Raw genomic sequence first — 12,317 nt, 5'->3', positions numbered from 1 at the left:
CTAGATAGACTTGCTCCTTCAATATGTTCTCTGGTAGAAACAGCTTATAAGGTGAGGCAGAAAAGGCAGATGATGTAACTTTTTGAAACTTGTGTTCATTAAAATGTTTTTACTTAAGAAAAATTAGTTTTTAGTAATTGTCTTGTGGACTGTGTTATTACAGACAAAACATAACTTCTGTGTCTATTTTTTAGAAATTTTTCCCTTGCTTTGGATGTTGGTTGTGGAAGAGGTTACATAGCACAACATTTGAATAAGGTATATATATTCTTTGACTTAATTTACTTTAAGAAATAAACTTGACTATTTTTAAAGAAAGTCTTCCTTAATTCAGTTTGTATCATATTTAGATTTTGATTATATCAAACTTACTAAATTTTTTTTTTAAATTGGCAAACACTACAACTCAGGGCACCTTTTTTTTTTCTGAAGCCTGTAGTAAAACATTCACCTGCATACCAGTTGCACTTGACTAGTTAGCAGCGACCAAGCAATAATAGGGTACCCTTTCCAAGTTGTGGACAGGAAAGGTCTTTAAGAAGGGAGTATGCACAAAGTAGAAAGGATCAGGAGGGGAAGCAGAATAGAAAGTACTGAAGAAGTTTCTAGGAGACCACCAACAGTGCTGGACTTCAAAGAGGTCAAGTAAGGTAGGACTGAAAGCAGACATGCTGTTGTAGTTGATTAGATCATTAATAATCTTTATAAATAGTATTGTTAGAGCAGTGAAAGTGGGAATAGGTTACCAAGAATCGAGGAGAAAGACATTAATGAGAATTGGAGTTGTAGATTGCAAACAGAACAACTAGAAGGTAGTTAGAGGTGAAGAGAGATTCGGAGGCTTATGCCTGTTTCAAGGTAAGGGAAAGAGACACAGAAGACAGAGATGGAAGATTAATAAGGATGGTGATGGGCGGAGCAGAATCCTGGAGAAAAGAGCATAGTGGAAGGTGTTAATCTGAGAAAGAAATGGTGCGGTGCTCTTGGAAGGAAGAAAGAAGAGATGAAACAGGGAAAATGAAACCAGTGAGCTCCCCTTCTCCCCAAGTGTCTGTGTTTATTAAGTCTTTACTCTTTGTAAACTCTTTGAAGGAACAACTGAAAGGCAGGAAAACCATCCAGGTGTTTTGTGGCCCAGGAGTGGGGACTAGCTCTCAGCATGTTGTGCTATGGAAAAGTTAACACATAAGCCTTAATTCAGTGGAGTGAACTAAAGAGGTTGATTACTCACACCCATGTTGTGTATTTTATTAAATATAGTTAAATGTGTTAAATATAGGTGTGGTTGCATATATTTAAGTCTGTGTAACTTACTATATGTTATTAAAGCTAATTGTTTACCATACTGGTTTTAATGCAGAAAAATACCCTTACAAAGCTGAAAATGACTCTATGATTGCCACTTTGTCCTTTAGCAGTTTCAACAGTTATTTTGTTTTGTGAGTGGGTTTTTGTTTTTGTATTATCTGATTAACTTTATTCCATTGCAGGAGACTGTTGGAAAGTTTTTCCAAGTAGACATTGCAGAAAATGCTTTGGTAGGTAGCTCTGTAACACTATTGAATTCTGATCTCTTGGTTTTATTTTTAGTTTTTTATTTTTATTTCCTTCAAAATGAAAATAGCTTTTTTTTTCTGATTATATATAACACATATAAAGAATTAAACAGTACAGGAAATGTAAAGGGGAAAGAAAATATCCCTGGTTCCACCATTCGGGGGCAACCACGGGTGACATTTTGATCTCCACCTTTGCAGATGTAGAACTGTCTCCCAACATATAATTTTATACAAATGGTATAATGGTAACATGCTATGTTTTTCACAGGGTAGCATTCTTTTATATCAATGAATGATACACGTACACACAAATTCCACCTTTTTAAATGGCTATATTGTATTCCAATATAAGAATATTCCATGGTGTATTTGGCTAAATTTCTACTGAAGAACAGTTATATTTCTAGTTTCTTAATAACCAGCACTGTGAAGAACATCCTTATATAAAGCAACTTGGTACATTTGATTTATTTTTCTCCCTGGAAATAAATTCCTATACATCAGACTGCTGTTAGGAGCACTGGGTGTTATATGAAAACAATGAATCATGGATCACTACATCAAAAAATAATGATGTATGGTGACTAACATAACATAATAAAATAAACTTTAAAAAAAAAGAATAATATTATATGAAAGCACTTTTTCTCTTCTTTGGCAGGACTGGGCCATTTTTTCTGTCTTTGTCGGTTTGATAGGCAGAAAGTAGAATCTTACTGATAGTTTTATTTGCACTTTGAATGCAGCCAAATAGCTGTTGATGTCTTTGGGCTGTTGGTATTTCTTAATTTGTGAATTTGTAAGTAATTTTGTGATGTGCCTATACCTGCACTGTTGCCTTAGTGTGTTCTTACTCTAGGTAGTTTTAAGAGTTTGTTTTTTAGGGATATTAATTTCATCATCTATGTTGTAAATATTTTCCAAAGTGTGTTATTTACATTGTTTATGGTTTTTAGAAGTTTTTGATTAATTTATCATCACATAGATCAGTCTTTTCCTTTACAGTTCTTGGCTTTTGAGTCACGTTTGCTTAAAGTGTTACCATCTAAGAGTATAAAAATGTTTACCCATAATTTCATCTAGTACTTTTATGGCTTCAATTATTCCACTGAAATTTTCAGCTTTCAGAGATTTGTTTTGGTGTGAGATAGGTATCCTGTTTATATTTTTCCCAACTATTAGCCAGTTTTTGTGGCTGGTCTTAGTTCTCATTTAAGAAACACTTCTTGATCTTCTCTGTGGCTCTGTTTTGTTTTTTTTTTTGTTTCGTTGTTTGTTTTTTTTTGGTAGGTATAGAAACTGCCAAGTAAATATAACATTGACTAAATTTAACAATGATTGCATTAGTAACTGAGATTCTCTGTGAATGTATTTTGAACTTGTATTTTTTTAACCACTAGAAAAATATCTTAGAAATGGAAATTCCTACTGTCAGTGTTTTAGCTGATGAAGAGTTCCTTCCCTTCAGAGAAAATACATTTGACCTGGTGGTTAGCAGTTTAAGGTTGGTAATCCATTTGTACTTCTTAAAAATGTATGTTATAAATAACTTATGGTATACAGTTTTAATATTATTGGGTAAAGAAAATAGATAATGGAGTAAATTCTTAATAACTTTTTTTAAGTCACAAACCAGTTTTCTTAGTTTATAAACTGTAAGACTTCTCTGGTAAAGAATTATGAATTATATGCTCCCTAGTGGAGATGATACCTTAACTTTTTTCTCCCCAACTTTTTTTCAATTTGCTAAAGCTCCATCTGTGATACAGGGGTTTTCCTCCCAAGTATACATAACTTAGTATCCATATTGATGAGGGCAGGAGTTGGAAAGAGTATACTGGCTCCAACATTCAAATATCAGAGCACTCTTCTAAATTCAGTCTGGCAAGTAAGGAAAAGCTAGTAGTTCCTTCAACTTCAGTTTTTCTCCCACACAGAAATATGGTTCTTAAGATTATGTTTTCCCATTTGTGCTTTCTACCATGTCCCTTCACATTGATTATACAAACATATAAATGTTTATTGAATAGATTATAATACACAAGGCTCTGAGCTAGATGCTTTGGGGAAATAGAAAAATGAATGCAGACAGGGATCCCGTCCTTAAAGAACTCAGCATCTAATAGGGAAAAATAAAAGTCTGTGTGTAACTTAATTTCCCCTATCTTGTTTTACAGTCAGATTTTCTTTCAAAGATTCAACATGCTTTTTATGTCAGCACAGCCCTTTTGATAGCTGTTTTTAGGGTGACCAGTCACTGTGGTTCACCCAAGACTTCGCTAGTGTTAGCACTGAAAGGCCTATATCCCAGGAACTCCTCATTCCCAGACAAACTGGGAGAGTTGCACTTTATCTGTTTTCTTCAGTGAGTTTGTAATTTCTTCCATGCTTTTTAAGGTATGCTTAGCAAATTTAGAAAATTATTCACATTCTATCATGAAATGAAAAACATTACAGAGAATGTTGGTCTCAAGGAAAGAGCCCCGGGCCGGGAGTTAGAATGTGAGTTTTAGCTTTTCTGCTTGCTGTTTGCAAGTACCTAATTCTGTTGCTTTCAGTTTCCCCATAAGTATAATAGAGCTTGTGATATGACCTTCTTAATTTCTAAAGTATCTAATAATTGTTACAAAGCATCATGAAAGATAAATGTGAGCTTAACACAGTATGATTTGAAATGGGTATTCAGTGCTATCCTAGAAGTCAACATAGGAAGATGCCACCTCTGTCGGGAAGGTATGACCAAACTCTACAAAGACTGTGATTCTTGCCATCACATATCATCACGCACTGGTAGGGGGTGAGTAGAGGCAAAAAAAAAAAAAAAAAATGCAAGAGATTTCCTAAATTAAGTTCTAAATACTATATAGTATTTATAGTACTGTAACGTTTTCTCATGTCACAGAAGGAAGGTTTTCCCCTAGAAATATTTTTTGCTTTAAAACTTGTATGAAAACAATCAGTGAATTTTGATATGCAGTTTTAGACTTCAAAATTAATACCTTTTTGATGGCTTTTCTTTATATGAGTGATAATTATACTAATTATATGAATTAAGCTAAAACCAAAATGTTATTAATATTCTAGTTTACACTGGGTGAATGACCTTCCTAGAGCGCTTGAACAGGTAAGAAATTCTCTAATAGCCTATGTTATTTTATTATTAGAAACTCCTAAATATTTCTGTTTTTATCAGAATCTTCCAAATATTTTCCACTTTATACTTCTGATAGTTGGAAATGAAAGCAAATCAAGTATTTATTATCTTCTGTGGGCCAGATACACTTGGTGCCCTTTGGTATATTAAGAAGTACATTGAGTGACTCCCTTGCCTAGGAATTCAAGAAATCTAATTATGGAGATGTTTTAAATATTTATGAAAAGTTATACAAAATGACTTGGACAAAATGATATTAACATCACATTGATAAAAGACATTTTCTGTGTGGGCCCCTTTTCTTAATTGCCTATAAATTTTCAGTGGGTAGGAACCTATTTGTTCATATTTGTATCTTCCCTGTGACTTATAATTAGAGAGTGTGAGGTATGTTTGTTGGGTAGCATTTATCAGTGGACTGGTGAGGAGTAGATAAAAAGCACTGTGTTTAGAAGAGGGAAGGAGATCACGGTGGCTTGGAGTGGCCTAGGAGAGCTTCAAGAACAGGGAATTAGTTTAGCACAGCCTTAGAGAATAGGTCAGATTTGGGGTGGGAAGGCAGAATCACAGGGTAGGTGGGAGATATAAGAGCCTCAGAAGCATGAAGGGACAGAAAGGAAGCCTCTGTGGAAATTAGTATAGTACTGGGAGATAAAGTATCTTGGGACCAGATTTAGGAAGGTTTGGGTAACAGATTAAGGAATTTAGAGTTCATTCTTTATGCAATTCAGAGCTGCTGTGGAGGATTTTGAAGAGGAAAGTGACATGATTAAAAGGCTGGCAGGCAGGATAACTACCATATCTTAAGCACTGTGCCCTGCTTTATATGTGCATTAAATAAATAACTCTGTAAGATGTCTTCATTTTCCTATTTGAAAACTGATACTGGAAGTTTTGGTTCAATTAAAGAGACTGTTTCCATGATCCAAGCATGAGAGAAACTGAAGCTAGGTGACAGTGGCAGGAGTTAACAGGAAGAGAGAGTATTGGGGACTCTGTAAAGGAAGAATCAACAGTTTGGTGGCTGGTTAGATCTGAAGATCAGGGAGGAGTCCAAGGTCACCTTAAAGTTTTGAGTCTGGTTGCCTGAGAGAATAATTAGTAAAAGCAGGGAAAAGAATGGTAATGATCAGATAAAGGGAATGGAAAATGGTACTTGACAGAAATATGGCAATTGGAGAGGGGAGTGGGTTTGAGAATAAGTGTGTGTGTGTGTTGGTTGTGTTGGGAGGGTGAGTTTGCCAAGAGACAAATATCCATGGCACAGGCAGATGAAAATGAGTTTAGAGTTCTGGGAAGATGTCCAGGCTAAAGATAGTGATTGGAAATCATCCTTGTGAAATTCATGGGAATCGATAAGCCCCTCTGAGGTAGAAAGAAGCTGCAGAGAGCTGAGGACTGAATTTTAGATCCCTGCTATATTACAGTTTGGTGACAAGGTAAGGAAGCAACACTAAAGGGGCAGAAGGGAAGAAAGCAAAGATTTTATAGTTTGCTTATATACTGTTTCATAATTGCTTCATAATTTATTAAATATAAATTCAGGATGGATACTTTGATGAGAGAGCCTACTATGATTTGGCGTTTACTTCAGAATCTACCTTTTCCTGTAACGTTCCTCATTGTTGAGAATAGTCCATCAAATCTAGTTTCAGATGGTAGTTCTAAGAGAGTCAGTGAGTAAACATTTATGATTCTGGAAGCCATTACAGCCACTGTTTTGCTTGAGTTACCAATTAAAAATTGCTTTTGTTTTAAAGTTGGGAAATAAGTTAGTTACTTCTCCTTCAAGGAAACTAATGTTTGACTAGGTTAATCTTGTGAATCACAATAATTTCTGTATAAATTAGCTTTTTCTGCTAAAAAGCCACCCCACCTTAACGGTTTAAAACAACAGCTCAGGATTTTGTGGATCGGGTGGGAATTTGGGTTGGCCGTAGATAGGAAATCCTTCTGGGTCTGGCTTGGCTCACAAAGCCAGTGTCTGTGATCTGCTGCTAGATTGTCTTGAAGCTAGCCTCTCAAGAATGGCCTTAGCTGGGGTGTCTGAGTGATCTCTGCTCCTCATGTCTCTCACCCCTCACCAGGCTAGCTCAGGCTTGTTCACAGCATGGTGGCAGCACAGGGACTCATGGAAGGCCATTTCAAATTTTGCTGTGACACTGGCACACTGGCACTTGCACTGCATTCTTTTGGCCGCAGCAAGTCACAATGCTGTCCCAGATTCAGGGAGAGGGGAAGTAGACTTCATTTTTTGATGGGAGTTGTTTGATGGGGGTGACATTTAAAGGGCACAGTAGAGGTTTGTGATTTTTGCAACCTACCACACTTTAAATTTTTTTCTTTCAGTATTTTTCTTACTATAAAAGTAATTTGTGTCTATTATTAGAAAAGTTGAAAACAACATTTTATAGGTATTAATACTATCAGTGAATTATTGTCCATCTTTATAATAATATGCTGCAGCAGTTTCTTTCTGACATTTGGTTGCCTTAGGTGTTATTTATTAAATTTTCTGATTATTTGACAAAATAATGGTGATTGTAAAATATTGATTTAGACACCATATATTCTTTTAACATTTTTATCCTAATTTTTTTTAGTATAAAATTTTAACTAATTTTGTTGTCTTATATTTATTACAGATTCATTACGTTTTAAAACCAGATGGAGTATTTATTGGCGCAATGTTTGGAGGTGACACACTCTATGAACTTCGGTGTTCGTTACAGTTAGCAGAAACAGAAAGGGAAGGAGGATTTTCTCCACACGTTTCTCCTTTCACTGCTCTCAATGACTTAGGACATCTGCTCGGGAGAGCTGGCTTTAATACAATGACTGTGGTAAGTATCAAGAGAGTTGATTAATTCTTATTAACCTATTGATCACACAGTTCAGAAATGACTTCTCATTAGAGATCTGTAGGTAACGATGGTATTATGAAAAGGTTTTCACACTTTTTCTCTCTTTTTAAATTTAGTTTGTATAAACACATCTTGATTGATAAAGGTAGGAACATGAAATTTTTAGTATTTCTTACCTGAATATGTAGCTCAAAACCCAAACCTCAGTTAACAAGGAGATTGTTTTCCAAGACTTACTACTCCATTAGAATCTTTAAATCCAGAGTTACACAACATAATATGAGAGAGTTCAGATAATGGGGAAAAGGGGATGTACAGGAGCATTTACAGCACTACCTCTACCACCAGCCCTCAACTGAAATAGTGCTATATGAGGCAGAAATGAAGGTATGTGCATTTATGGTCAAGGGTAGAGAATGTAGGAAAGGGGGCTATACACCATTAGGGCTAGAGAGATCTGGAAAGAGGACCTATAGGCTGTCAGAAGAAACGTGGAGTCAGCATGGTACAGTGATGGTACGGGGCATTGGTGTCTGGCGTATAATTTGGTTCCTTGTCTTGCCCCTTTACTAGCTAGGGCAATTTGGGAGATTTATTTCTTGTCTGTGAGCATTTATTTTTTTTAAAAGGAATTCAAATGTTTCTCACCTCAGGTGGCTATTAGTATTAAGATAAAGGGTGTGAAGTGCCAGGACCGTGATAGATGCTCAATAAATATTTGCTCCTGCCTTCCACTCTCCCCCTCCTCATACTCCTAGTACTTTGCCATCCAAGGCTTCCAACAGCGAGTCATCTAGACAGACAGTGGTTACCCCTTCTAGCTCCTTTCATTAGTATGGTCACTCTAAAGGATTTTCATTACTGCCTTCAGAGGTCAGTTAGGTAGACTTGCTATGATTTTCCAAACCCCTCAGGTTAAAAACACATCTCTATTCTAGAGGAAATAGGAATTTCCTGATAAAGAAATCTTCTCATTGATGATAGGCTTAAGATTGAAATAACCATTTAAGGAGATTTAATGTGAATATATTTCATAAAATCAACCAACCAAGAAAAGATTGTCCCGTCCTTCCTTGTTTTGGTAGAAAGCACGGCGCATAGACCATAGACCATGAGGGTCTCTGAGGTCAGAAAGGAGCCTCAAGAAGGGAAGAGACAGTAGGCTAGGAAATGACAGCAACCTTCAAGATTTCACAGCTGTGTCTTTTGTAAACTGCTAATGGCCTGAGTCAGCAAAACAACAGTCAGCTGTTGGCGGCTGGAAAGGGGAAAGCTCTGCCTCATGTGAGGGTGCTGCTTTGTAATTAAAGCAAACACTGGCAAACACAGGCAATTGTACAAGAGGGATCACTGTATATTTTTCAACATTTTTTAATTATATAAGTAATAACAAATACATTTTGGTTGTAAACATTAAACTGTAGAGATAAATTGGCAATTTGTCATTCGTCTTTAATCCCCCAAATCTTAGTTCTCTCCTATGAGCCATGGTTCTCAAAATTTTGTTTTTAGGACCTTGCTACACACTTAAAATTATTGAGGACCTTAAGAGAGCTTTTGTTATGTGGGTTATATCTATTAATATTAACCAAATTAGAAATTGAAACTGAATTTTAGTATTAATATGTTTAAAACTAACAATAGTGTACCTATTATGTGTTAACATAAAACATCCATTTTTTGTGGGGAAAGAAAGAAACTATTTTCCAAAAGAAAAAATTAGAAGAATGTCATTGCTTTACATTTTTACAAATTTCTTTAACGTATGACATAATAAAAGTGCTAAATTCTCATGCCTTCTTCTGCAGTCATAAGACTGTCTATGAGAATATCACATGTCACGTAACTTAGGAAAAATTCAGTGTACTTGTGAGAGACTGAGAGGTGAAAAAGCCCAATAGCATCTTAGTATTATTTTAAGAATAGTTTTGACTTTGTGGACCCCCAAAAGTGTGTCTTCTTGCGGTTTTCTATGGTTGTAAAGTGGACTGTGCATTTTAGAAAAATTTCTGCTGGAGCCCTGGGTGGCTCAGTCGACTAAGTGTTCGACTCTTGATTTTGGTTCAGGTGAGGATCTCAGGGTCGTGAGATCGAGTCCCACATTAGGCTCTGTACTCAGCACAGAGTCTGCTTGAGATTCTCTCTCCCCCTCCCCCTGCTAGCATGTGCATGCTCAATAAATAAATAAATAAAATCTTAAAATTTTCTACTAAAAATGTTTAACCTAACATAGCACTTAAAATCCTACATTTCTGTTAGTTGGGAAATCTATTATGGAAATACCTTCTCATTTTTTAAATATGAGCTGAATAACTCAAACATTAAGATAATACAGAAATATTGGTGTGGAATCTTTGTGGTTTATAAAAATTAAGAGAGTTGATGATTTAATAATATAGACAAATTTGTTCTTTGATACATATACACTGTCTCTAATGTGCTGTATTAACATTGTATCATAATTCATTTTCTAAAAAATCCCATCCCAAAAGCTTATAAAATCAGTTATACAGGTTTATGGTGCATACAACATTAGGTATATCATTTTTATACTGCAGTGGATTTTTATTTTTAAGGTGAATTCAAGATTTGCCTGTTTACATTTATATGACTTTCATAGTGAATTATTTTCAGAGTTAGTGGGCCTTCTGAATGAGGCTCATTTCCTTTTAGAATAGAGTTGCCAGATAATATATTAGGAGAAAACTGCAGATATGGTCCATCTTAATTCGAATAAGGACTTTGACAAAGCTATTGTGGTATTCTTTTGATTGAGATGGAGATAATGCTTTTAGTTTCATTGAAAGATTGTTTTTGAAGGATATTGCTTAATAGCTAGGTATCGGGCTGGAAGGAATTTTGTTTTTAATCTTATGATTTCTTTAAAAAATAGTTTCCTAACGTAGAAAAATACAGAGAAGAAATTGACTACCCAGAGATGGTCTTATTAAAAAGTGCACATACAACATCGTCATGCATATGTTAACAAGAAAAAGGAAATTAAAAGAAATGTATAGTTAGAATGAGATAAACAGAGCAGGTTTAAAGTGAAAAGAAGTCTCCTCCTCCTGACTTCTGATACCTGGTCCCTCTCCCCAAAGATGACCATTGTTGTGTATATATCCTTTCAGAACAATTTTTTATCATAGACCACTATACAATTATGTCATTTAAACCTGCGTATGCAACAGTATATACACTCTGTTGCTTTTATAAGCACTCTTCAAGGGTATTTTCAGTTAATAGCATACGTTTTTCTTTTTTTTTTAAGATTTTATTTATTTATTTGACAGAGAGAGGAGCAGAGGGAGAGGGAGAAGCAGACTCCCTGCTGAGCAGGGAGCCTGATGCAGGGCTTGATCCCAAGACCCTGGGATCATGACCTAAGCTGAAGGCAGACGTTTAATGGACTGAGCTACCCAGGCGCCATAGTTAGTAGCGTATCTTGGAGATCTTCCCTTACAATATCTACCACATTGTCTAACAGCTGTATGGTATTTCATTAAATAGATATAATTTAATCAGTTCTCTATTAATGGACATTTAGATTATTTACAGCTAGTTTTTTGGTTTTTCATTGTTGTTTTGTTGCTGTTTCAGTGCTGCAATGTATTTCCTTTCACATAATCTTGGCACATCTGTCAGGTCAATTTCTAGCAACAGAGCTACTGGGTCAAAGAATCTGTACATTGAAATTTTGACAGACAGGGTCAGATGACTTTCCAAACATAGCATCAATTTATATGCCCCATCAATAATATAAGAATATGGGAACTCTTGCTTATACTTTGTTTTGTATCTTTAAGATTAAAAATAGTGGTCATTTTGTTTTGCATTTGTCTGGGAATTAGAACTGGGAATTAGAATGGATTTTTTAAGATTTATTTGAGAGAGAGAGAGAACGAGTGGGGGGGGAGGGGCAGAGGGAGAAGCAGACTTCCTGCGGAGCGGGGAGCCTGACATGGGACTCGATGGGACCCTGGGATCATGACCTAAGCCGAAAGCAGACACTTAACCGACTGAGCCACCCAGGCACCTCTAGAATGGATGTTTTTGATAATTGTTCTTTGGGCTTTATACTTGATTCTGTTCAACATTAAAGTCCAAAATCAGGAGGAATAGTGAACACATCAGATAAAGTTACAAAACACAAAAAGATCTAGACACTTCAAAAGTGGTTAATGCAAATAAGATGAAGGTTTAGTTACATGCAGCATTTTGATACCAAACTTGGGAAAAAAGTGTGTGTCCTGTATTTGGGGGCTCATTCCCAATATAGGGAATTTTTTTTGGAGATCTAAAGATTAGGAATCTTCAGGAAGATTTCTCTTAGAATAGTGAATATTTATTCTGCACTTTGACATTTTCATATATCAAGCATAGACCAGATGACATCTGTAAAGATTATGTGCTTAACACAGAATTTTATCATATCACAGCCCTGTGCTGGTTGGGCAGCTTATCTCCATCCCATAGTTGTGCCACCTGGCCCTTTCATCTTCTGAGGTTACTACAGCCAAAGGGATGGCCTGGAAAAGCCTCACTAGTTCTTTATTACCTTGCTCTTTCCTTTCCTTTTGCTGTGGTAGGCCAGAAGAAATGCCTTTCGGGGGCTGGAAAGTATCAGGAGTACCTGGATATTTGGGGAGCATTAGTCTCTGTCACTGTACCAACCGTAAACTCTTGTAATCAGGCTTCAGAAAGAATGGAACATAATTGCCCAGAAGTCCGTTTGAAAAA

The 12,317-nt window shown here is 35.9% G+C and overlaps 1 protein-coding gene across 3 annotated transcripts in view; it reads left to right on the top strand.

The window, feature by feature from the left end:
- NDUFAF5 (NADH:ubiquinone oxidoreductase complex assembly factor 5) overlaps positions 1-12,317 on the top strand; it is a 28,032-nt gene that overhangs the window by 5,579 nt on the left and 10,136 nt on the right. For all 3 annotated transcript variants that reach the window (XM_028113016.2, XM_028113018.2, XM_028113017.2), the window contains 5 exons: positions 195-258; positions 1,491-1,538; positions 2,960-3,063; positions 4,644-4,683; positions 7,359-7,556. In XM_028113016.2, the coding sequence (XP_027968817.1) occupies positions 195-258; positions 1,491-1,538; positions 2,960-3,063; positions 4,644-4,683; positions 7,359-7,556 (454 nt within the window). The remainder of the gene's footprint in view (positions 1-194; positions 259-1,490; positions 1,539-2,959; positions 3,064-4,643; positions 4,684-7,358; positions 7,557-12,317) is intronic.

The sequence above is a fragment of the Eumetopias jubatus genome, unplaced genomic scaffold (genome assembly GCF_037043125.1).
Source record: "Eumetopias jubatus isolate StellerSeaLion01/CBP00866 unplaced genomic scaffold, mEumJub1_p1.0 scaffold_9, whole genome shotgun sequence".
In the NCBI taxonomy this organism is placed as follows: domain Eukaryota; kingdom Metazoa; phylum Chordata; class Mammalia; order Carnivora; family Otariidae; genus Eumetopias; species Eumetopias jubatus.
This window is presented reverse-complemented; position numbering and strand designations above follow the sequence as displayed.